At 43.6% G+C, this 22,662-nt stretch overlaps 1 protein-coding gene across 6 annotated transcripts; it reads right to left on the bottom strand.

The window, feature by feature from the left end:
• Positions 1-4,518: 4,518 nt before the first annotated feature.
• On the bottom strand, positions 4,519-22,265 carry SERF1A (small EDRK-rich factor 1A). 6 transcript variants are annotated; one of them, XM_050793597.1, is made up of 5 exons: positions 22,103-22,265; positions 21,032-21,140; positions 6,022-6,129; positions 5,564-5,699; positions 4,519-4,990 (listed from the first exon to the last, which is right to left on the bottom strand). In XM_050793597.1, exons 1-5 carry the CDS (start codon positions 22,107-22,109, stop codon positions 4,844-4,846), a joined length of 507 nt encoding a protein of 168 aa, XP_050649554.1. In that variant the 5' UTR covers positions 22,110-22,265; the 3' UTR covers positions 4,519-4,843. The 6 variants fall into 6 exon arrangements, with proteins under 6 accessions (XP_050649554.1, XP_050649555.1, XP_050649553.1 ...); XM_050793598.1 differs by lacking the exon at positions 22,103-22,265 and adding an exon at positions 21,896-22,028; XM_050793596.1 differs by lacking the exon at positions 22,103-22,265 and adding an exon at positions 21,767-21,882.
• Positions 22,266-22,662: the final 397 nt, after the last annotated feature.

Below are 22,662 nucleotides of genomic sequence, written 5' to 3'. Positions count from 1 at the left end.
ATCATAAAAATTCTCACAATTGCATTTGATGTCAAAATTTAAACAAATTACATGGACATATTCCATGATGGTTAAAAAAAGAAATTTAAACAAAATATAGAACTAGGTTTCTTTTTGTTTGTTTTTAAAATTTTTTCTTTTTGAGATAGAGTCTCGCTCTGCCGCCCAGGCTGGAGTGCAGTGGAGCGATCTCGGCTCGCTGCAACCTCCATCTCCTGGGTTCAAGTGATTGTCCTGTCTCAGCCTCCCAAGTACCTGCGATTACAGGAGTGCACCACCACGCCCAGATAATTTTTGTATTTTCAGTAGAGACGGGGTTTCGTCCTGACCTTGTGATCCACCCGCCTTGGCCTCCCAAAGTGCTGGGATTACAGGCATGAGCCACTGTGCCCAGCTGTTTCCTGTTGTTTTTATTATTTAGAGATATAGTTGACATACTATAGAATTCATCATTTTAGAGAGTACAATTGAATGATAGATTGAATGGAAACCTTAGTATATTCACAAGGTTGTGCAACCATCACTGCTATCTAATTCCAGAACATTTAATCACCCACAAAAAAAACTCTGTCTCCTTTAGCAGTATGCTGCCATGCCCAGCTATTTTTTGGGAGAGAAGGGGTCTCCCCATGTTGTCCAGGCTGGTCTCAAACTCAGTTGCTTAAGTAGCCCTCCCACTTGAGCCGCTGTGCCCAGGACTGAGTTACTATAAGAGTTACTTCATATGATAGACAAATCATTCAAAATATAATGAGGTAAACTGCCAAAAGAAACCATTTTACCAGATTTGAAGGCACTTAATGTAAATACTGAATTTAATTTCATGTACTGGAATCAGTCTTTTTTCATATGTAATTTTCACACCAAAAATCTCTCTTCAGTGACTTTTGGACCTCTCTCATGATAAAGTAAATGATGCTGGGGCGGTGGCTCACACCTGTAATCCCAGCACTTTGGGAGTCCGAGGCAGGTGGATGACATGAGGTCAGGAGTCTGAGACCAGCCTAGCCAACATGGCAACACCGCATCTCTACTGAAGATACGAAAGTCAGCCAGGCATGGTGGTGCATGCCTGTAATCTTAGCTACTAAGGAGGCTGCAGCACAAAAATCACTTGAAACTGGGAGGTGGAGGTTGCAATGAGCTGAGATCATGCCACTGCACACCAGCCTGTGAGAAAAAGCAACAATCTTGCCTAAAAAAAAAAAAAAAAAAAACAAAAAAAACAAAAAAAAACAAAAAAAACAAAACAGGGCCAAGTATGGTGGCTTATGCCTGTAATCCTAGCACTTTGGGAGGCTGAGTGGGAGAGAGAAGATCATTTGAGCCCAGGAGTTGGAGACCAGCCTGGGTAACATGGTGAGGCCCCATCTCTACAAAAATTAATTAGCTGGGTGTGGTGGTGTGGGCTTGTGGTACCAGCTACTCAGGAGGCTGAGGCAGGAGGATTACTTGAGCCCAGGAGGTCAAAGGCTGCAGTGAGCCATGTTTTTGCCACCGTGCTCCAGCCTGGGCAACAGAGCAATACCCTGTTTGAAAAACCAAAAAAATGGTAGTACCTACATGTGAAGATTACATATAATAAAGATTGTAAAGCAGAGAGAAAAACTGCACAGTTCACCAAAAAGCAAATCCAAATGTCCACTAGAGATCTGAGAAAATGCCCAACCTCTAGAGCCAAGGAATTACAAATTGAAAACTAAGATAACATTTCCGGGCCTGGCATGGTAGCTCATATCAGTAATCCCAGCACTTTGGGAGGCTGAGGTGGGCGGATCACTTGAGGTCAGGAGTTGGAAACCATCCTGGCCAACATGGTGAAACCCCGTCTCTACTAAAAATACAAAAATTAGCTGAGCGTGGTTGCAGTGCCTATAATCCTAGCTACTTGGGAGACTGAGGCAGAAGAATTGCTTGAACCTGGGAAGCGGAAGTTGCAGTGAGCCGAGATCGTGCCAGTGCACTCCAGCCTGGGTGACAGGGCAAGGCTTCATCTCAAAAAAACAAAAAAATTCAGGAATATACCTGCCTTTAGTAAAAATAAAAAGAAATTGTGAACCAGGCGTGGTGGCTCATGTCTGTAATCCTAGCACTTTGGGAGGCCAAGACAGGAGGATCTTTTGAGCCCAGGAGTACAAGAACAGCATGGGCAACATAGGGAGACCCTGTCTCAAAAAAATAAAAAATAAAAAAAATGTGAATAGTGTCACAATGAATAAAAAAGAAAAAAAAAATTTAAAAAGAAAACCCAGAAAAACTAACACACCATTTTCCACCCTGTTTGGCAAAACTATCAGGAATTAGTAACATTTGATGTTAGCAAAGTATGGGGAAATGAACTTTTATCCTCTTATTGAAAATATCTGTTTATAGTCTGGCATGATGACTCATGCCTGTAATCCCAGCAAATTGGGAGGCCAAGGTGGGAGGATTCCTTGAGGCTGGAAGTTTGAGACCAGCCTGAGTAATAAAGTAAGACCCCATGTCATTAAAAAAAAAAGAAGAAGAAGAAAGAAAGACTGCCTGGCACAGTGGCTCATGCCTGTAATCCCAGCACTTTCGGAGGCTGAGGGGGGCGGATCACTCGATGTCGGAAGTTCGAGACCAGCCTGGCCAACATGGTGAAACCCCACCCCATTTCTACTAAAAATACAAAAATTAGCTGGGCGTGATGGCGGGCGCCTGTAATCCCAGCTATTCAGGAGGTTGAGGCTGGAGAATCACTTGAACCCTGGAGGCAGAGGTTGCAGTGAGCAAAGATCACACCACTACACTACAGCTTGGATAACAGAATGAGACTCCATCTCAAAAACAACAACAACAAAACCCAAAACATCTGTTTAAAGTTTAAGACATGTATACCTGTGAAAGTTGATTACATATATTTGGTCATTCTTGAAATACTCAACTAAATCAGACTTGAAGGGCCAGGGGGAAAAAGCATTTGGGGTACACAGCATCTGCTTCAAGAATTAAATTTTCCACAAGTCCAACTGCTGAAACAGCCTTCTGTATCCCTAAGACCAGTTTTACCTAATAGCTGCTGAAATGAACTGCCATGACTCTAAGACTGGTTTTACCTACAGCATCACTCACCAATCAGAGCTTGCTAGCTCCCACAAGCTCTAGTGTGAATGAGCTTTCTTCCAAAAGAGTATGTAACACTGTTCTTTCTCATAAAACCCTGAACCTTCTCTTTTTTTTTTTTTTTTTTTTTTTTTTTTGAGACGGAGTTCTGCTCTTGTTGCCCAGGCTGGAGAGCAATGGGGCGATCTCAGCTCACTGCAACCTTCACCTCCTGGGTTCAAGCGTTTCTCCTGTGTCAGCCTACTGAGTAGCTGGGATTACAGGCATGCGCCACCATTCCCAACTAATTTTGTATTTTTAGTAGAGACGGGGTTTCTCTATGTTGGTCAGGCTGGTCTCAAACTTCTGACCTCAGGTAATCCACCTGTCTCAGCCTCCCAAAGTTCTGGGATTACAGGCACGAGCTACAGCGCCCAGCCCCAACCTTCCCTTTATTCTCCTGATCATAACAATGATTAGCCTGGTCTGTGTGTATGCCCTGAATTGCAGCTCTTGCTTACCAAATTTTAGAGATTTGTCTCTGTATGATATTTGGCTTTGACATAACTATTTCCTAGGAATTCTATCTTTAAAAATCCATTCTTATAGAAATGAAAGCACCAGTAAATGGGAATAAATATGATAATCTACATCACAGAATTGTTTGTAGTGGCAAAAGTTGCAAACATCCTAATTGTCTAGGAGTAAGGAAATGATTGAATAAATTACTGTACATCTATACTAAAGTTAAATCTGTAAGTACTGAAGTATAAGCATGGCTATTTTTTTTCTTTTTGTGGAAACAGGGTTTCACTGTCACCCAGGCTGGAGTGCAGTGGCACCATCTTGCGTCACTGCAACCTCTGCCTCTGAGTTCAAGTGATCCTCGCACCTCAGCTCCCAAGTAGCTGGGACTATAGGCACGTGCCACCACACCTGGCTACTTTTTGTTTTTGGCTTGTTTCTTAATTGGTATGTTTATTTAAAATATAGACTAATGGGCCGGGCATGGTGGCTCACACCTGTAATCCCAGCACTTTGGGAGGCCAAGGCAGGCGGATCATGAGGTCAGGAGATTGAGACCATCCTCGCTAACACGGTGAAACCCCGTCTCTACTAAATATACAAAAAATTAGCCGGGCATGGTGCCTGTAGTCCCAGCTACTCAGGAGGCTGAGGCAGGAGAATGGCGTGAACTCGGTTGGCGGAGCTTGCAGTGAGCCGAGACTGCCCCACTGCACTCCAGCCTGGGCGACAGAGCAAGACTCCATCTCAAAAAAAATAAATAAAAATAACAATAATAATAATAAAATAAAATGTAGACTAATGATCCTGTGCTTAAATGTCATTGTGGTTATGTGCTGATGTCCGTAAAACATAACTTATAAGGGACTCTTCACAAATACACTCCAGACAGAAGGGTAAACAGAAATGACTGACAAGACAGTGCCATTTCAGACATACTTCCTTTAATTATTAATACTTGCTAGAAAATGGAGTTTGACATTATCTACAATTATACCAATATTCACAGAGGCCAAGTGCCACAGACATAACGGCACACCATGACCAGGAGACCTCGTTTCAGACTTCCCAAATATTTTTATGTTTTAGCTATTAAGATCAGTTACCAGAGCCAAACTTGTTCTTAACAAGCAGAATTTTTATGTCCATTCAAAGAGTCTCTTACACTTTTCTGGGCCTATTTACTTGCAGAGGGCAGTAGAAACTGTAACCAGGTTCTTCATATCATGCATTCACATGTGATGTCCAATCTTCATATGCTGTCCAATTTCTTTAATATAAATGGAGTGACTCGCAGCAGGGCCGCATAGATGAGAAAGTTCCGTATGGAGGAGATCATATCCTCATGCATCTTCCGTTTCATCTCCTTGGGGTCCAGCTTCTGGGTAAGGCCCTCAATCTGGAAGATCGGGGCTCTGACCAGCCTTCAGCCACCTTGCTCTGCTCTCCCTAGCGGCCCCCTCACACCCGGAACTCGGCCTATCCCCTCCCTTCAGCTAATTTTTGTATTTTTAGTAGAAATGGGGCTTCACCATGTTGCCCAGGCTGGTCTTGAACTCCTGAGCACAAGGGATCTACCCACTTCATTCTTCTAAAGTGCTCAGATTACAGGCATGAGCCACCACACCTGGCCCAACATGGCTATTTTTTTTTAAAGTGCTAAATTATGGCCGGGGGCTGTGGCTCATGCCTGTAATCCCAGCACTTTGGGAGGCCAAGGCGGGTGAATCACGAGGTCAGGAGATGGAGACCAGCCTGGCCAACATGGTGAAACCCCGTCTCTACTAAAAATACAGGAAATTAGCTGGGCATGGTGGCAGGTGCCTGTAATCCCATCTACTTGGGAGGCTGAGGCTGGAGAATCACTTGAACCCAGAAGGCAGAGGTTGCAGTGAGCAGTGATCACACCACTGCTGCAGTCCAGCCTGGGTAACAGTGCGAGTCTCAAAAAAAAAAAAAAAAAAAAAATTACCTGGGTGTGGCGGTGCATGCCTGTAATCCCAGCTACTAGGGACGCTGAGGCAGGAGAATCTCTTGAATCCGGAAGCAGATGTTGCAGGGAGCTGAGATCGCACCACTGCACTCTAGCCTGGTGACAGAGCGAGACTCTGTCTCAAAAAAAAAAAAAAAAAAAAAAGTGCTAGGTTACATCTAAGTTTCCTATTTTTGTTTAAAAAAACTCCTTGTAGTGGGTTGAACGGTAGACCCCAAAATGATACATCTGTCCATCTGATATGCATGAATGTGACCTATTTGAGAAAATAGTTTTTGTAGATCAATTAAGGATTTCCAGATAAGATCATCCTAGGTTAGAATGGAACCTAAATCCAATAGCAAAAGTCCTCATAAAAAGAAGGGAAGAAGACAGAAAAGAAGACCACAAAGACAAAGGCAGAGATAGGAGTTATACTGCCATAAGCCAAGTAATACCTGGAGCCACCAGCAGCTGGAAGAGGAAAGCAAGGATCCTCCCTTGGAGCCTTCAGAGGAAGGTGTGGCCCAGCTGACACCTTGCTCTCAGATTTCTGGCCTCCAGAACTGTGAACAGAAATATTTCTGTTGTTTTAAGCCACTAAGTTTGTGGTAATTTGTTACAGCAGCTCTCAGAATCAAATACCTTCCCACATCCCTTATTCATGTGTGTGTGTGTGTACGCATGTTTGCATGAGCACTGAGAGAAGTATACCATTTTTAACATTGGTTAGTTCAGGGGAATGAGACTGGCTTATTGAAGGCTGAGAGAGTATACATGTGTGTATATAAATTGAGTGTATTTAAATTAAGTATACAGAAGTAAATTAAGACCACAGTGAGATATCACTACCTCCCACCAATATGGATAAAGGACTGATAATACCTAATGCTGGTATGGAGCAATGGAACCTTCATTTATTGATGGTGGTAAAATGGTATGGTCATTAAAAACAAACTAAAACAAAAACAACAAAAATGCAATTGTTTAATGGTACCTACTAAAAAATGTGTGTATATGTGTGTATAGACACACACCCTATCACCCAGCAATTCCACTCCTAGCATATACTCAGTAGATAGCGTGTTTAAGACCACCATAAGATATATAAAAATGTTATGGTAGCATTATTCATAACAGCCCCAAAGTGGGAGCAATTCAAAGGTCCATGAAATGTAGAGTAACTAAATTATGGTATATTCATATAACAGGATGCTATACAGCAGTGAAAAAGGCTGAACTGCTGCGTAGCAGCAAAATAGAGGATTCTTGCAGACATAATGTTGAGCAAATGAAGCTAGGCTCACTACAGCACATACCGTGTGATCCCATTTATATAAAATTCAAAAACAGGCAAAACTATTTATGGTGATAATCAGTGAGGAGGCATTATCTAAGACGGTGCTGGAAATGTCCTTTATTGTGATCTGAACATAGTATTCATATACGAGTCATTGAAACATACATTTCAAATGCTGGCTGTTTATTATCATTTCACTGGGATAAATGCCCAAGGAGTTAGTTTTCAAAGAGCTGCTATTTAGAATTTATGGATATTTAGAACTTACTGTATTTTCCCAGATTTTCTATAATGAGCAAGCATTGTAGTTTGAGGGTTTGAAAGGTTTGTAGAGACAAAAATTGCATAAGCTGCATGATTATTTCTCACACTTCAGATACCACCTTCATGATTTGCCATATCACGTATTTTTAAAAATACATTTTTTTCTTTTTTTAGATGGAGTCTCGTTCTGTCACCCAGGCTGCAGTGCAGAGGTGTGATCTCAGCTCGCTGCAACCTCCTGAGTTCAAGTGATTCTCCTGCCTCAGCCTCCAGAGTAGCTGAGATTACAGGCACCCACCACAATGCCTGGCTAATTTTTATATTTAAAAATATAGCCAAGCATGGTGGCTCACGCCTGTAATCCCAGCACTTTGGGAGGCCAAGGCTGGCGGATCACCTGAGGTCAGGAGTTCAAGACCAGCCTGACCAACATGGCGAAACCCCGTCTCTACTTAAAACACAAAATTAGCTGGGCGTGGTGGCTCACGCCTGTAATCCCAGCACTTTGGGAGGCCAAGGTGGGGAGATCGCCTGAGGTCAGTTCAAGACCAGCCTGACCAATATGGTGAAATCTCATCTCTACTAAAAATACAAAAATTAGCTGGGCGTGGTGGTGTGCACCTGTAGTCCCAGCTACTCGGGAGGCTGAGGTAGGAGAATTGTTTGAATTCGGGAGGTGGTGGTTGCAGTGAGCCAAGATTGCGCCACTGCACTCCAGCCTGGGCAACAGAGCAACACTCCATCTAAAAAAAAAAAAAAAAAATATATATATATATATATATATATATACACACAATTTAAAAAATTTAGTCTTAGCTTTCAATAAGAGGGATTAAAATCTATTATTTTAGTCTGCTTAGCATCCATTCTTCCTTCCTTTTGGCAAAGAATCCTAAATTTTTGGGGGGGATGATATAGTTTGGCTGTGTCCCCACCCAAATCTTATCCTGAATTGTAGCTCCTATAATTCCCGTGTGTCATGGGAGGGAACTGGTGGGAGGTAATTATGGGGGTGGTTACCTCCATGCTGTTCTCGTGATAATGAGTGAGTTCTCAGGAGATCTGATGGTTTCATAAGGGGCTTTTCCCCTTTTGCTTTGCACTTCTCATTCCTGCCCTCTTGTGAAGAAGGATGCATTTGCTTCCCCTTCTGCCATGATTGTAAGCTTCCTGAGGTCTCCCCAGCCATAGACAATTGTGAGTCAATTAAACTTCTTTCCTTTATAAATTAGCCAGTCTCAAGTATGCCTTTATTATCAGCATGAGAATGGACTAATACAGGGGACCACCTATTCCTTACTAGACATAGTCTTGGTTTTACCATCAACTTGCCTTCCTCTTGCTGAGGGATGGGTACCTAACCCATGTAACTTCAGTTGGAGGCACTCCAAGTGACATAAAGGCTAAATATACTTGTCAGAATTTCAATCTGATATCAGCACTGGGAGGGGGCGGGGGGAAACACTTCATAACACCTACTCTTTTTTTTTTTTTTTTTTTGAGATGGAGTCTCGCTGTGTTGCCCGGGCTGGAGTGCAGTGGCCGGATCTCAGCTCACTGCAAGCTCCGCCTCCTGGGTTTTTACGCCATTCTCCTGCCTCAGCCTCCCGAGTAGCTGGGACTACAGGCGCCTGCCACCTCGCCCAGCTAGTTTTTTTTGTATTTTTAGTAGAGACGGGGTTTCACCGTGTTAGCCAGGATGGTCTCGATCTCCTGACCTCGTGATCCGCCCGTCTCGGCCTCCCAAAGTGCTGGGATTACAGGCTTGAGCCACCGCGCCCGGCCACACCTACTCTTAAGATACCTGAAACTGTTGCAATTCTTGATCTTTCCAAAGCCTTAAGTCCTCAACTTCTCCATGACTCTGGAGTCTCTCATTCTTTCAAATAAGGTTTTTAATCAGTAAGTTAATTAATCTGATCCTGTTGCTTGCAACCAAAAATTCCAATATATCATGAAATCAGGTTAGATGTGGTTACATTACTTCAAGTATATATTAACCCATTTCCCTTTTGCCCCAAGAATACTCTTGCCTCAAATCCTAATGTAACATCATATACATTTCTGTTATATTAGGATTAGAGACAAGTTCTGTTTAGAAATAACTCTTAGAATAGTTTATTTTATTTTCACATTGAAAATTAATTGGCATCAACCTCTAAGAGTGTGTTTATGTAAAATTAAATGGGCGCTGGCAGCGAGCTGTATTTTTTTTTTTCTAAACAGGAAATGGGTTAAATACATAACTCGGTGTGAAATATCCATTCACAAGCTACCCTAACAGCCCCTTTGAGTGGTACAAGGCTACAGCCTTTGACCAAAAAAAAAAAAAAAAGTATTTGACAAAAACTTATGTGATACATGTTCATAAAAGGAAAGTATTCAATAGGATTGTGTCAATTATAGCCAGGCTGGTAGGTAAATTTCTTGTAAACACAAAGAGTCAGCCAGACCGCTTCAAGGAAATGGTCTGGCACTTATGTACCAGCAAGCAGTCATGTCCAACTGGTAAACTAGCACGAGTAGTATGTGGAATGGAATTTTTTTTTTGAGATAGAGTCTCACTCTGTTGCTCAGGCTGGAGTGCAGTAGCACAGTCTCAGCTCACTGCAACCTTCGCCTCCTGGGGTCAAGAAATTCGTTTGCCTGAGCCTCCCAAGTAGTTGGAATTACAGGCGCCCGCCACCATGCCCGGCTAATTTTTTGTATTTTTAGTAGAGACGGGGTTTCACCATGTTGGCTAGACTGGTCTCGAACTCCTGACCTCAGGTGATCTGCCCGCCTCAGCCTCAGCCTCCCAAAGTGCTGGGATTACAGGCGTGAGACACCATTTTTTTCTGAGACGGAGTCTCGCTCTGTCGCCCAGGCTGGAGTGCAGTGGCCCGATCTCAGCTCACTGCAAACTCCGCCTCCCGGGTTTACGCCATTCTCCTGCCTCAGCCTCCCGAGTAGCTGGGACTACAGGCGCCTGCCACCTCACCTGGCTAGTTTTTTATATTTTTTTTAGTAGAGACGGGGTTTCACCGTGTTAGCCAGGATGGTCTCGATCTCCTGACCTCGTGATCCGCCCGTCTTGGCCTTCCAAAGTGCTGGGATTACAGGCTTGAGCCACCGCGCCCAGCCTTGTTTTTTTATTTTTTTCTTTGAGACGAAGTCTTGCTCTGTCACCTAGACTGGAATGCAGTGGTGTAATCTCAGCTCACTTAAATCTCCACCTCCCGGGTTCAAGAAATTCTCCTGCCTCAGCCTCCTCAGAAGCTGGGATTACAGGCGCACTCCACCATACCTGGCTAATTTTTGTATTTTTAGTGGAGACAGGTTTCACCATATTGGCCAGGCTGGTCTTGAACTCCCGACCTCGTGACCCACCTGCCTTGGCCTCCCAAAGTGCTGGGATTACAGGTGCCTTTTAAAAATTAGTATTGAGACAAGGTGTCACTTTGTCACCCAGGCTGGAGTGCAGTGGCGTGATCTTGGCTCACTGCATCCTCAACTTTCCAGGCTCAAACCATCCTCCCACCTCAGTCTCCCAAGTAGCTGGGACTACAGGTGTGCACCACCACACCTGGCTAATTTTTGTGCTTTTTGTAGAGATGGGGTTTTGTCATGTTGCCCAGGCTGGTCTCAAACTCCTGGCCTTAAGCGATCCTCCCACCTCAGGCTCCCAAAGTGCTGAGATTACAAGTGTGAGCTACTGCACCTGGCTGTGTATTTCTACAAAAGTTATGTTATAATCAAATTTGAATATCTCAACTTTTCAAAGCAAATGATCCAATAGCAGGCTATTTACAAACTTTTAATGTGCATTAGATAGTTACTGCTATGTAAAAGATTTGTTTTTAAGAAGTGAAGGTGTGGGACCTGGCGCGGTAGCTCACGCCTGTAATCCCAGCACCTTGGGAGGCTGAGGAGATCAAGGAGATCAAGACCATCCTGGCTAACACAGTGAAACCCCATTCTCTACTAAAAAAAAAAAAAAAAAAATAAAAAAAAATTAGTTGGGCGTAGTACTGGGCACCTGTAGTCCTAGCTACTCGGGAGGCGGAGCTGGCAGTGAGCCAAGATGGCACCACTGCACTCCAGCCTGGGCAATGGATCGAGACTCTGCCTAAAAAAAAAAATAAAAACAAAAACAAAAGTGAAGTTGTGAAAAAAAAAAAAAAAAAAAAAACCTGTAGTAAGTTTCATATCTTTCAGGAATTTATAGGGAAGTAGATTTGAGGATACACAGTGTCATTCTCCTTTTCTCAGTGACAGTTTTATGACTTGGCCATCTCTAAAGATAATATATTACAATATGTAATTGTTACACAGCAAATACATTAGCTGATAAAGTTGTAGGAGGCAATATAATAAATGTTCTTACTCAGCTCTGGTCTAAGAGATAACTATGAAAATTTCATAAAAGTAACAGACCAAGTATTTTTAAGTTGAGAGAGAGAGAGAGAGAGAGAGAGAGAGAGAGTGTGTGTGTGTGTGTGTGTGTGTGTGTGTGTGTGTGTGTGTGTGTGTATGTTTTGAGACAGGGTCCCACTCTATCGCCCAGGGTGGAAGGCAGTGATGAAATCTCGGCTCACTGCAGCCTTGACCTTCTGGGCTCAGGTGATTCTCCCACTTTAGCCTCCCAAGTAGCTGGGACTACAGGCGTGTAGTCCACCACACCCAGCTAACTTTTTTTTTTTTTGGTAGAGATGGCGTTTTGCTGTGTTGCGCAGGCTGGTCTCAACCTCCTGAGCTCAACTGATCCACCTGCTTTGGCCTCCCAAAGTGCTGGGATTACAGGCGTGAGCTACTGTGCCCAGCCTATATAAAATTTTTTTAAGTTTTTGGAAAATATCAGAAATCAATGTTCCCTTTTAGCCCTATTTTCAAAAACAGGCTAGAGTTTGATAAATGGAACACAATTTCTTACACATGCTACTAACAGAAGAGGCATTCAAAAATAAATGACTGATGGCTGGGTGGGTGGATGACTTGAAATCAGGAGTTCGAGACCAGCCTGGCCAAGATGGTAAAACCCCATCTCTACTAAAACTACAAAAAATTAGCCAGGCATGGAAATGGAGGTTGCAGTGAGCGGAGATCGCACCATTGCACTCCAGCCTGGATGGCAAAGCGAGACTCTGTCTCAAAAAAAAGGAACTGATAAAATGGACCACAGTGTATCTTGGGCAGTAATGGCCGCTACTTCTCATTTTCAGCAGGACTTACTGAAAATTGCTAATGATAATGCACTACCTCCTCTTGAGAATGATGCAAAATATAATTTTTGATGTTTAAAGGGGAGGTTCCATGGAGTTTAGTATTTTCCAAATTACATTCTAAAGTTGGTACTATCTCACCTAATAATTTTATCTTTCTTTAGCAACAAGCCCTAAGAATATCCAAACTAAATAAAGTCATTACATGAATTTACTTTTTAAAATTATTCTCCTAAGGCCAGGCACAGTGGCTCACGCCTATAATCCAGCACTTTGGGAGGCCAAGGCGGGTGGATCACCTGAGGTCATAAGTTTGAGACCAGTCTGACCAATATGGAGAAACCCTGTCTCTACTAAAAACACAAAATTAGTTGGGTGTGGTAGCTCATGCCTGTAATCCTAGCTACTTGGGAGGCTGAGGTGGGAGAACCCAGGAGGCAGAGGTTGTGATGAGCCAAGATCACACCAACGCACTCCAGTCTGGACAACAAGAGGGAAACTCTGTCTCAAAAATTATAATAATAGTAATAATAATAATAATAATTACTCTCCAGGGCTGGGCATGGTGGCTCATGTCTGTAATCCCAGCACTTTGGGAGGCCGAAGCAGGCAGATCATTCGAGGTCAGGAGTTTGAGACCAGCTTGGCTGACACGGTGAAACCCTGTCTCTACTAAAAATACAAAAAAACTAGCCAGGTGTGGTTGTGCACGCCTGTAATCCCAGCTACTTGGGAGGCTGAGACAGGGAATTGCTTGAACCCAGGAGGCATAGGTTGCAGTGAGTCAAGATTGTGCCACTGTACTCCAGCCTCGGCAACAGAGCAAGACACAGTCTCAAAAAAAAAAAAAAAAAAAGAAAAGAAAACTTATGGCTTATTACTCTGTGTAGAAATAAATTCTGGAGACAGAATTACAGAAATCAGGCCCACAAATTAAGCTACTGTAATCTTTTTGCCTTTGTGACTACCATCATAGAATATTCTGAAGACTAAAGTTAACCAAAGATCCAGAACAATGTTTTAATTTAATGAAAAATTTAGGCTAATATGAAGATAAAAACTCAGGCTAAAAAACTTCAGCTGGGTGGGATGGCTCATGCCTGTAATCCCAGCTCTATGGGAGGCCAAGAAGGGGGTGGATCACCTGAGGTTAGTAATTTGAGACCAGCCTGGCCAACATGGTGAAAACCCGTCTCTTCTAAAAATACAAAAATTAGCTGGGTCTGGTAGCGTACACCTGCAGTCCCAGCTCCTCAGGAGGCTGAGGCAGCAGAATCAGTTGAATCCAGGTGGCGGAGGTTGCAGTGAACCAAGATGGCACCACTGCGTTCTAGCCTGGGCAACAGAGCAAGACTCTGTCTCAAAACAACAAAAACAAAAACAAAAAAACAAAAAACTTCCTGGTTGTCTAATTCAATATTAGACACAAAAAATTATAGCCTATAACCTATGGGTGCTACCACTGGTAAGAGACATATCACACGATATTATTATATTAGGCTAACTCTTCAGGATCTGTCCATTCAGAGAGTGGTTGACGTATTGGACGATCAGAAAAATTTGTTAAACTGCATTATGTGAAAAATCAAGTATTTGTAGAATACTTACTTTAAAGTTATTCTATTTACTATTACAACGGCATTTTTATTCTCTTTGACATAGTTTTGCATTTACTTCAGAATGCAGCAAGGTCTCAAACCTTAATTTCCCTAGGTTACATATTTCCAAATTTATAACTACCATCAAGACTCAAGTTTTAGAAGGGGCTGAGAACAGAAAATATGGTACTCCATTCCAAAAAATATTAAAGTTATAAGTAGAACTGAGACCTCAGTTTACATCCACTTAGTTTCTATTCCAGTGGTTTGTAGTATCTGTTGTAAATTCTTCAAGCAAGCTTTGTAAGTTGGTTTTTTTTTTTTTTTTTTTTTTTTTGAGGCAGAGTCTCGCTTTGTTGTCCAGGCTGGAGTGCAGTGGCACAGTATCTGCTCACTGCAACCTCTACCTTGGGCTCAAGCGATTTTCCTACCTCAGCCTCCCGAGTAGCTGGGATTACAGGCATGTGCCGCCAACACCTGGCTAATTTTTTTTCTGTATTTTTAGTAGAGACAGGGTTTCATCATGTTGGTCAGGCTGGTCTCAAACTCCTGACCTCAAGTGATCCGCCCACTTTGGCCTCCCAAAGTGCTGGGATTACGGGCATGAGCCACTGCGCCTGGTCCTGGAAGTTGATTTCAAAGCAAAATTATACAAATGGATCTTAACTTCTATTATATATTTAAGTTTACTTCAAAGATCTACTTTATCCTTATCCTTAGAAACTGTGAGGAAAAAAACTACGTTAACAAAGCTGATGACAAAGATTTTTTTATTACATAAGAGATCCTATTATCTGATCATATTACCTGATAAATTATATATGAATGTTCAATAATAAAAATAATATTCACCAATACGTCACATGCATGGTTAGTGTTTTATTCTTTGAAGACTGCTTCTAAAACATCGCACTAAGTCAAGCTGAAATGGCAAAGTTTAAAATAGTTTTTAAAGGATAAGTTATAACATATGTAATGACTGTCCACTCTACAAAATCTTGATCTTAGAGCTTATGATACACCCAGTTGGCAGTAGCACCCAGGTTTTCCAAATAGCCAGTCATCACTTTTCTCTTGTCTGCATAGACTTCTTCTCATTAGCTGCCTTCTGCTTTTGTTGCATGATCTCAGAGTCCCTACAATGAGGGAAAAGTCTATAAGTTGTTACAGAAAAACCAATTTTATATTCTCACTTGTTTTCTACACATAACCCATTCAGTGTATTAGAAGACAATTGAAAAGATGATGTAAACATTCTTGTCTTTCCATTTTCATGGCTGGAGACAAAATGGAAAGACAAAGACTGGAAAGACTTCGAAGTCAGATCTTACTCTGAATACCATCTCTGTTATAACGACCTTGGGCAAATAACCTCAAAGCCCTTACAAAATCCGAGCAATATGTATCAAGGTTGTCACAAGGAATCACTAAAAGTGTCTGACATTAGGCAGCTACATGTAGAAATAATAGCTATTACTCCTGGTTGTTAACTAGTTAATTCATTCTAATTTTTTTTCTTGAAAGAAGAGGCATTTATGAACTCTCCTAGATATCCTAACTGGTATCTATGACTAGAACATAGATATTATGAAGGATTTCAGTTTCTCAGAAGCAAAAAAGCCCAAAAGCTAGTCACTGAAACTGGATTATACTAAAGAAAAGCTGGATGTTCAGGGTACTTTTTTTGTTTGTTTTTTTTTGAGACGGAGTCTCGCTCTGTTGCCCAGGCTGGAGTACAGTGGCATGATCTCAGCTCACTGCAACCTCCGCTTCCCAGGTTCATGCAATTCTTCTGCCTCAGCCTACTGAGTAGCTGGGACTACAGGCCCACGCCACCACACCTGACTAATTTTTGTATTTTAAGTAGAGACGGGGTTTCACCATATTGGCCGGGCTGGTCTCGAACTCCTGACCTCGTGATCCGCCTGCCTCGGCCTCCCAAAGTGCTGGGATTACAGGCGTGAGCCACTGCGCCCGGCCCTTAACCCTTTTCATCTCTGGTCAAACTGACACATGCCATATAAACTGTGAACTATGACCAGACTACTTGGGTTAGGTGATTCATGAGTCCATGGACCCATATTTTAAAAATAGACTAAACGGCCATGTATTCAACATCTACTGTGTGTCAAGCACTCTACCAGCTCTGGTTAAAGTCCCACAACTCTGACTTATTAACCTCATATTTCAAATTTTTTTATTTTTTTATTTATTTTTTTGAGACAGAGTCTTGCTCTGTTGCCCAGGCTGGAGTGCAGTGGCACAATCTTTGCTCACTGCAACCTCCACCTCCCTGGTTCAAGTGATTCTCCTGTTTCAGCCTCCCAGTAGCTGGGATCACAGGCATGTGCCACCACGTCCAGCTAATTTTTGTATTTTTATTTTTATTTTTTATTTTATTTTATTTTTTTTTTTTGAGACGGAGTCTCACGCTGTTGCCCAGGCTGGAGTGCAGTGGCGCGATCTCGGCTCACTGCAAGCTCCGCCTCCCGGGTTCCCGCCATTCTCCTGCCTCAGCCTCCTGAGTAGCTAGGATTACAGGCGCCCGCCACCGCGCCCGGCTAATTTTTTGTATTTTTAGTAGAGACGGGGTTTCACTGTGGTCTCGATCTCCTGACCTTGTGATCCGCCCGCCTCGGCCTCCCAAAGTGCTGGGATTACAGGCTTGAGCCACCGCGCCCGGCCTAATTTTTGTATTTTTAGTAGAGAGGGTTTCACCATGTTGGCCAGGCTTGTCTCGAACTCCTGGCCTCAAGTTGATCCGTTCACCTTGGCCTCCCAAAGTGATGGAATTACAAGCGTGAGCCGCTGAGCCTGGCCTGTTTTAACTTTTTGAGGAACTGCTAAACTGATTTCTACAGCCATGACAGTAAGACATTTCTGTAAAGCCAATAGCAAAAACAAAGGAATAGAAGAAAGGCAAAATAGGCCCGTGGCTCCCGTCTGTAATCCCAGCACTTTGGGAGGCTGAGGCAGGTGGATCACATGAGGTCGGGAGTTTGAAACCAGCCTGACCAACATGGAGAAACCCCATCTTTACTAAAAATACAAAATTAGCCGGGCATCGTGGTGCATACCTGTAATCCCAGCTACTTGGGAAGCTGAGGCAGCAGAATCACTTGCACCCAAGAGGTGGAGGTTGCGGTGAGCCGAGATTGCGCCACTGTACTCCGCCTGGGTAACAAGAGCGAAACTCAGTCTCAAAAAAAATAAATAAATAAAAATAAAGAAGAAAGGCAAAATAACACAGCTACAGGCTGTTCTGCCTATGAAGTAGCCAATCTTGATTTCCTTACTTTCCTAACAAACTTGCTTTCACTAAAAAAAAAAAAAACACAGCTATAAAGAAATGAAGTACAGTGGAAAAACAACCATGACGGTTACTTCCCTATTTGAAACCAAGCTCTGCTGTGCTTACTATATGACCTTAGTAATGTTACTGAAGTTTAGAGCCTCAGTTTCCTATTCTACACATTAGTGTTAATACCATTTTTCAGGGTTATGATGAATAAAGAATAACACATATAGAACATCTAGTACAGAACTTAATAAGGAGTGCATATTTGGTAAACAATGACAATTTCTTTTTCTTTCTTTTTTTTGAGATGAAGTCTCGCTCTCGTCCCCCAGGCTGGAGTGCAATGGCACGATCTCCGCTCACTGCAACCTCCCCCTCCCAGGTTCAAGTGATTCTCTTGCCTCAGCCTCCTGACTAGCTGGGATTACAGGCGCCTGTCACCATGCCCAGTTAATTTTTGTATTTTTAGTAGAGACGGGGTTTCACCATGTTGGCCAGGCTGGTCTCGAACTCCTGACATGATCCACCCACCTCGGCCTCCTGAAGTGTTTGGATTATAGGCGTGAGCCACCGTGCCCGGCCAACAATGACAATTTCTGAACCAAGCTAGACTAGGTTCTCCAATAAAAATACTACTGCAGAGTCACTGATTTATACCATGTTCATTTTTACTCTAAAGTGAGTAAACAGAAATTGAAGGCAAAGCTTATCACTTTAATAATAAAATAAATGCACTTTTAGGGCCGGTTGTGGGCGCCTGTAGTCCCAGCTACTGGTGGCTCAGCCTGGGCGACGCCTGTAAATTCCATGGTGGCTCACACTTTTGGGGGACTGAGGTGGGCAAATCACTTGACCCCAGAAGTTCAAGACCTGCCTGGACAACATGATGAAACCCCATTTCTACCCAAAATACAAAAACTATCTGGGATTGGTGGTGTGCCCTTGTAGTCCCAGCTACTCAGAAGGCTGAGGTGGGAGGGTCACTTGAGCCTGGGAGGTAGAGCTTGCAGAGAGGTGAGACTGTGGCACTGCACTCCAGTCTGGGTTACAGAGTAAGACTCCATCTCCAAAAAAAAAAAAAAAAAAAAAGTGTCAGGACCTTTGCCTTAAATTAAGGTCTTTAATCTCATTAATCAATGATTCTTACTAGTGGCTGCACATCAGAATCACCTGGGAGCTGTTTTAAGTTCAGTTTAAGGTATAACTGGGTGGGGTGGGAGGCTGGGGGAGGGAGAGCATCAGGAGAAATAACTAATGTAAATGACGAGTTGATGCATGCAGCAAACCAACATGGCACATGTATACCTACGTAACAAACCTGCACGTTGTGCACATGTACCCTAGAACTTAAAGTATAATAAATAAAAAATAAATAAAAAAATAAAGGTATAACTGGGCCATCGCGGGGCTCACGCCTGTAATCCCAGCACTTTGGGAGGCTGAGGTGGGTGGATCACTTGAGGTCAGTAGCTTGAGACCAGCCTGGCCAACATGGTAAAACCCTGTCTCTACTAAAAATACAAAAATTAGCTGGGTGTGGTGGTGGGCACCTGCAATTCCAGCTACTTGGATTGCTGATGCAGGAGAATCGCTTAAGTCCTGGAGGCAGAGGTTGCAGTGAGCCGAGATCACACCACTGCACTCCAGCCCAGGCAACAGAATAAGACTGTGTCTTCAAAAAAAAAAAAAAAAAAAAGGGTTTAACCTAAGTACAATAAAATTTACCTAGGGTGCTTTTTAATGCTCGACCTCAGACCAATTAAATCAGAACTGGATGAAAGATAAATGTTTGAGCATAGAGATATCCCAATTACCCCGATTTGATCATTACACATACAGGTTTTGTTTGTTTTTGTTTTTTGAGATGGAATTTCGCTCTTGTTGCCCAGGCTGGAGTGGAATGGTAAGATCTCAGTTCACCGCAACCTCCACGTCCCAGGTTCAAGTGATTCTGCTTTTTAATGCTCGACCTCAGACCAATTAAATCAGAACTGGATGAAAGATAAATGTTTGAGCATAGAGATATCCCTCCCAAGTAGCTGGCAGTACAGGATTATTCACTGTCAGCCTCCCCACAGGTATTCACTGCCACACCCGGCTAATTTTATAATTTTAGTAGACACTAGGTTTCTCCATGTTGGTCAGGCTGGTCTTGAGCTCCCGACCTCAGGTAATCTGCCCACTTCAGCCTCCCAAAGTGCTGGGATAACAGGCATGAGCCACCACACCCAGCTGGTTTCCTTTTGTTCTTGCTGTTTTTTTTGAGACAGGGTCTCACTCTGTCACCCAGGCTGGAATGCAGTGGCAGGATCTCGGCTCTCTGCAACCTCCACCTCCCAGGTTCAAGTGATTCTCCTGCCTTAGCCTCCCAAGTGGCTGGGACTACCCAGCCCACATACAGGTATTAAAATATCACATGTACCCCCAAAATATGTACAACTATCGTAATTCAATTTTTTAAAAAACAAAAAATCAGAACTGAGCATAAGGCAAGGCTTGAGTAGCTTTCGAGGTTTCCCAGGTGATTCTAATGTGCAGCCAGGATTGAGAACGCCAAACAAGCCACACTGAAGCACGTGCAGTCACTTATTCACTTAACCTCCAAGTTCCATATGGACAACATGATTTGAGAATAAAATTAAGCTTTGATTAGTTCTTTCAGAAACATGAATGTACTTTTTTTACTTAAGCTGCAGTCTAAAGTATTTCTGTAGCAGTTTTACATTGGCACATATAGTCATATATTAAGGCTATGTACGTGAATTCTCTCCAATGCAATGGATCTTCAGAAATCAGCATAGCTAGCTATTATACATATACTTTTTTTGCATCTTCTTCAGAACTATTATCATTATATCAACAATTGAGTCACTTGTCATCCAGAGTAGTTTGGGTACGCTGTCTGCTTTGAAAATGTTGTAACTCTAGCACCTCACAGTGTTTTGCATATGGAAGATGTTATTTTGCTGAATAAAGCTTTTTTTTTTTTTTTGAGACGGAGTTTCCTGCTTAGTACCCAGGCTGGAGTGCAATGGCGCGATCTTCACTCACTGCAACCTCCCCCTCCTCAGTTCAAACGATTCTCCTGCCTCAGCCTCCCAAGTAGCTGGGATTACAGGCATGCACCACTACACCCAGCTAATTTTGTATTTTTATTAGAGATAGGGTTTCACTGTGTTGGTCAGGCTGGTCTCAAACTCCTGATCTCAGGTGATTCACCCACCTTGGCCTCCCAAAGTGTTGAGATTATGGGCTTAAGCCACTGCACCCAGCCTATAAAGTTCTTATGGTTGTAGAGGAGCTGCAGGAGTCTCTGCGAAACAAATAGCCTCAGAGCTTTACCTGCTTTATCTATGGGTTGGGATGACTTCCCCACGTGGTTTTAGTCTGCCTGGCACAAATCATTAGGCCCTGTTCTACCGAGGGCTTAACAAAATGCTTTTCGTTCCCCAAAAATGAGGCCTTTTTTTTTTTTTTCAGACATGGTCTAACTGCCACCGAGGCTGGAGTGCAGTGGTGCAATCGCAGCTCACTGCAGCCTTAACCTCCTGTGCTCAGGCGATTCTCCCGCCTCAGCCTCTGGAGTAGTCAAGACCACAACCATGTGCCACCATGCCTGGCCAATTAAAAAAATATATATTTTGTAGATACAGGGGCTGGTTATGTTGTCCAAGTTGGTCTCAAACTCTTGGCTTCAAGCAGTCCTCCCAAACTGCTGGGATTACAGGCATGATAAAACACACCCAGCCCCAAATGTGGCTTCAATCACAACGTCAGCGACTTTAGAATTAAGTTAGTACCACTTACCTCTGCTTTCTCTGAGAGGCAGTCAGGCTATCCTCTTTTCTCTTACCCTTGCTAATTTCCTGGGTTTTCTTCATGTTTTTCTGGCGGGCAAGTTCTCGTTGATTTCCACCTACAAAGTCAAACAGTCATGCTCTTTTCCCATCTCCAAAATTATTAATAATTCCAATGAATAGGTCTTGTTTAAATGCATCTTTAGTTTGTGTTTTAATAGATAAACCAGCAGAGTAACAGACTGATGGTGTTCCCAGATCTGACAAAAAGGAAGTGGCTTAAAGGCAAACACTTAAAGACTTAAGAGTATTATCATCCCAATCAAGGTGGTCACTAGCTATAAATACCAGATATTTTAAAACAGATACTTGAATCTTGGGCCAGTATCCCAAAATAAGTTCTGGCTTTTGAGGGGAGTGGGTGGAAGGAGAAAGCTAGACACAGAGATCACAAGTTCAGCCCATCACTTGAGAGTTATCCTTATCCCCATGTAGAGGCGGAGAGGGATGGATGGGGACTGAACAGATTGAAGGTAACTGCGAAAGGCAATGTGGGCCCTTTACGTCCTTATTCTAGCCACAACCCTGCAAGGTAGGCTTCATTGTTCTCATTTTGCAGAACAGACTGACCTAATACCTAGGACTAGTAGAAACGAGCATCAGATTTAGGACCGGCTCTAAAGCCTCCTGTTTTTTCTACTATTAGCTGCGAGCGCCAAACAAAAGAACCAGGGAGGCGACTCACTGGAGTTCCCGGTCCTCATTAGGCCTTAAGACTTGAGGTATCAGCTATAAACCTCCTCCAAACAAGCACCCTCCCCGGGCGGCCGTGTCCACATCTCCGGGGTGTGTTCTTTACCGCACAAACTCGCACCTAAGAGACAGGCACCCGTCCGGCCTCAGAAGCCGGACCAGAACTACCCGCGAGCTCTCTCTCTGCAGACTGAAGCTGGGATTCCCGCCCTGCGGGACCCAAAGGGATTCTTCAGCCAGACCCCGCCTCCCCCGCCCGCCGCGCCTCAGCGCTAGGCTCCCACGCCGGACGCTTCCCGCAGCTTCCCACCCCAGTCTGCACACTCACGGGCCATGCCGACCACCGAGGGAGCCTGGAAGAGAGCAATTGGGAAAAGCAACGGCTCCCTGGCACTCTGGGCTACTGTCACCACTGTTGACCAGGAAGGCTGAGCCCGCGTGGGCCCTCCGCCCGGCTGCGCCTCCGCTCTGCTCCGCCAGCGGCCCCGCCCACTGGAGGCCAGACAACAGCCGGCAGCATGGCCGGCGCGTCCTGCGCGTGCGCGGCCGGGGCAGGGCCGGAGCTCCGAAGCTCGTGGAGACTTGGCAGCGCCGGGAGCCCTGCTGCAACAAATGCCTGGGAGATCCCAGAGAGAGCCCAGAAAGCGGGTTCTGTTCTGACTGAGGCATAGGCGTGTGTGGATTTTCCCTACTGTGCACCAGACACAGGGGCGGGGCTCCACCAGCTCCCCACCTTTTTTTTTTTTTTTTTAATAGGAAATGACAATAAACTCTACAATGTATTACTTTTTGGCAAAGAACATTAGCTTTCATTCATCCCCTTGCGGAGGCGGAGAGTGGTGGATGGGAACTGAACAGATTGAGGGTAACTCTGCAAAAGGCACTGCT

This window comes from Macaca thibetana, chromosome 6, assembly GCF_024542745.1.
Source record: "Macaca thibetana thibetana isolate TM-01 chromosome 6, ASM2454274v1, whole genome shotgun sequence".
NCBI lineage: Eukaryota > Metazoa > Chordata > Mammalia > Primates > Cercopithecidae > Macaca > Macaca thibetana.
The sequence above is the reverse complement of the archived record's forward strand: the minus strand, read 5'-3'. Positions and strand labels throughout refer to the sequence as shown.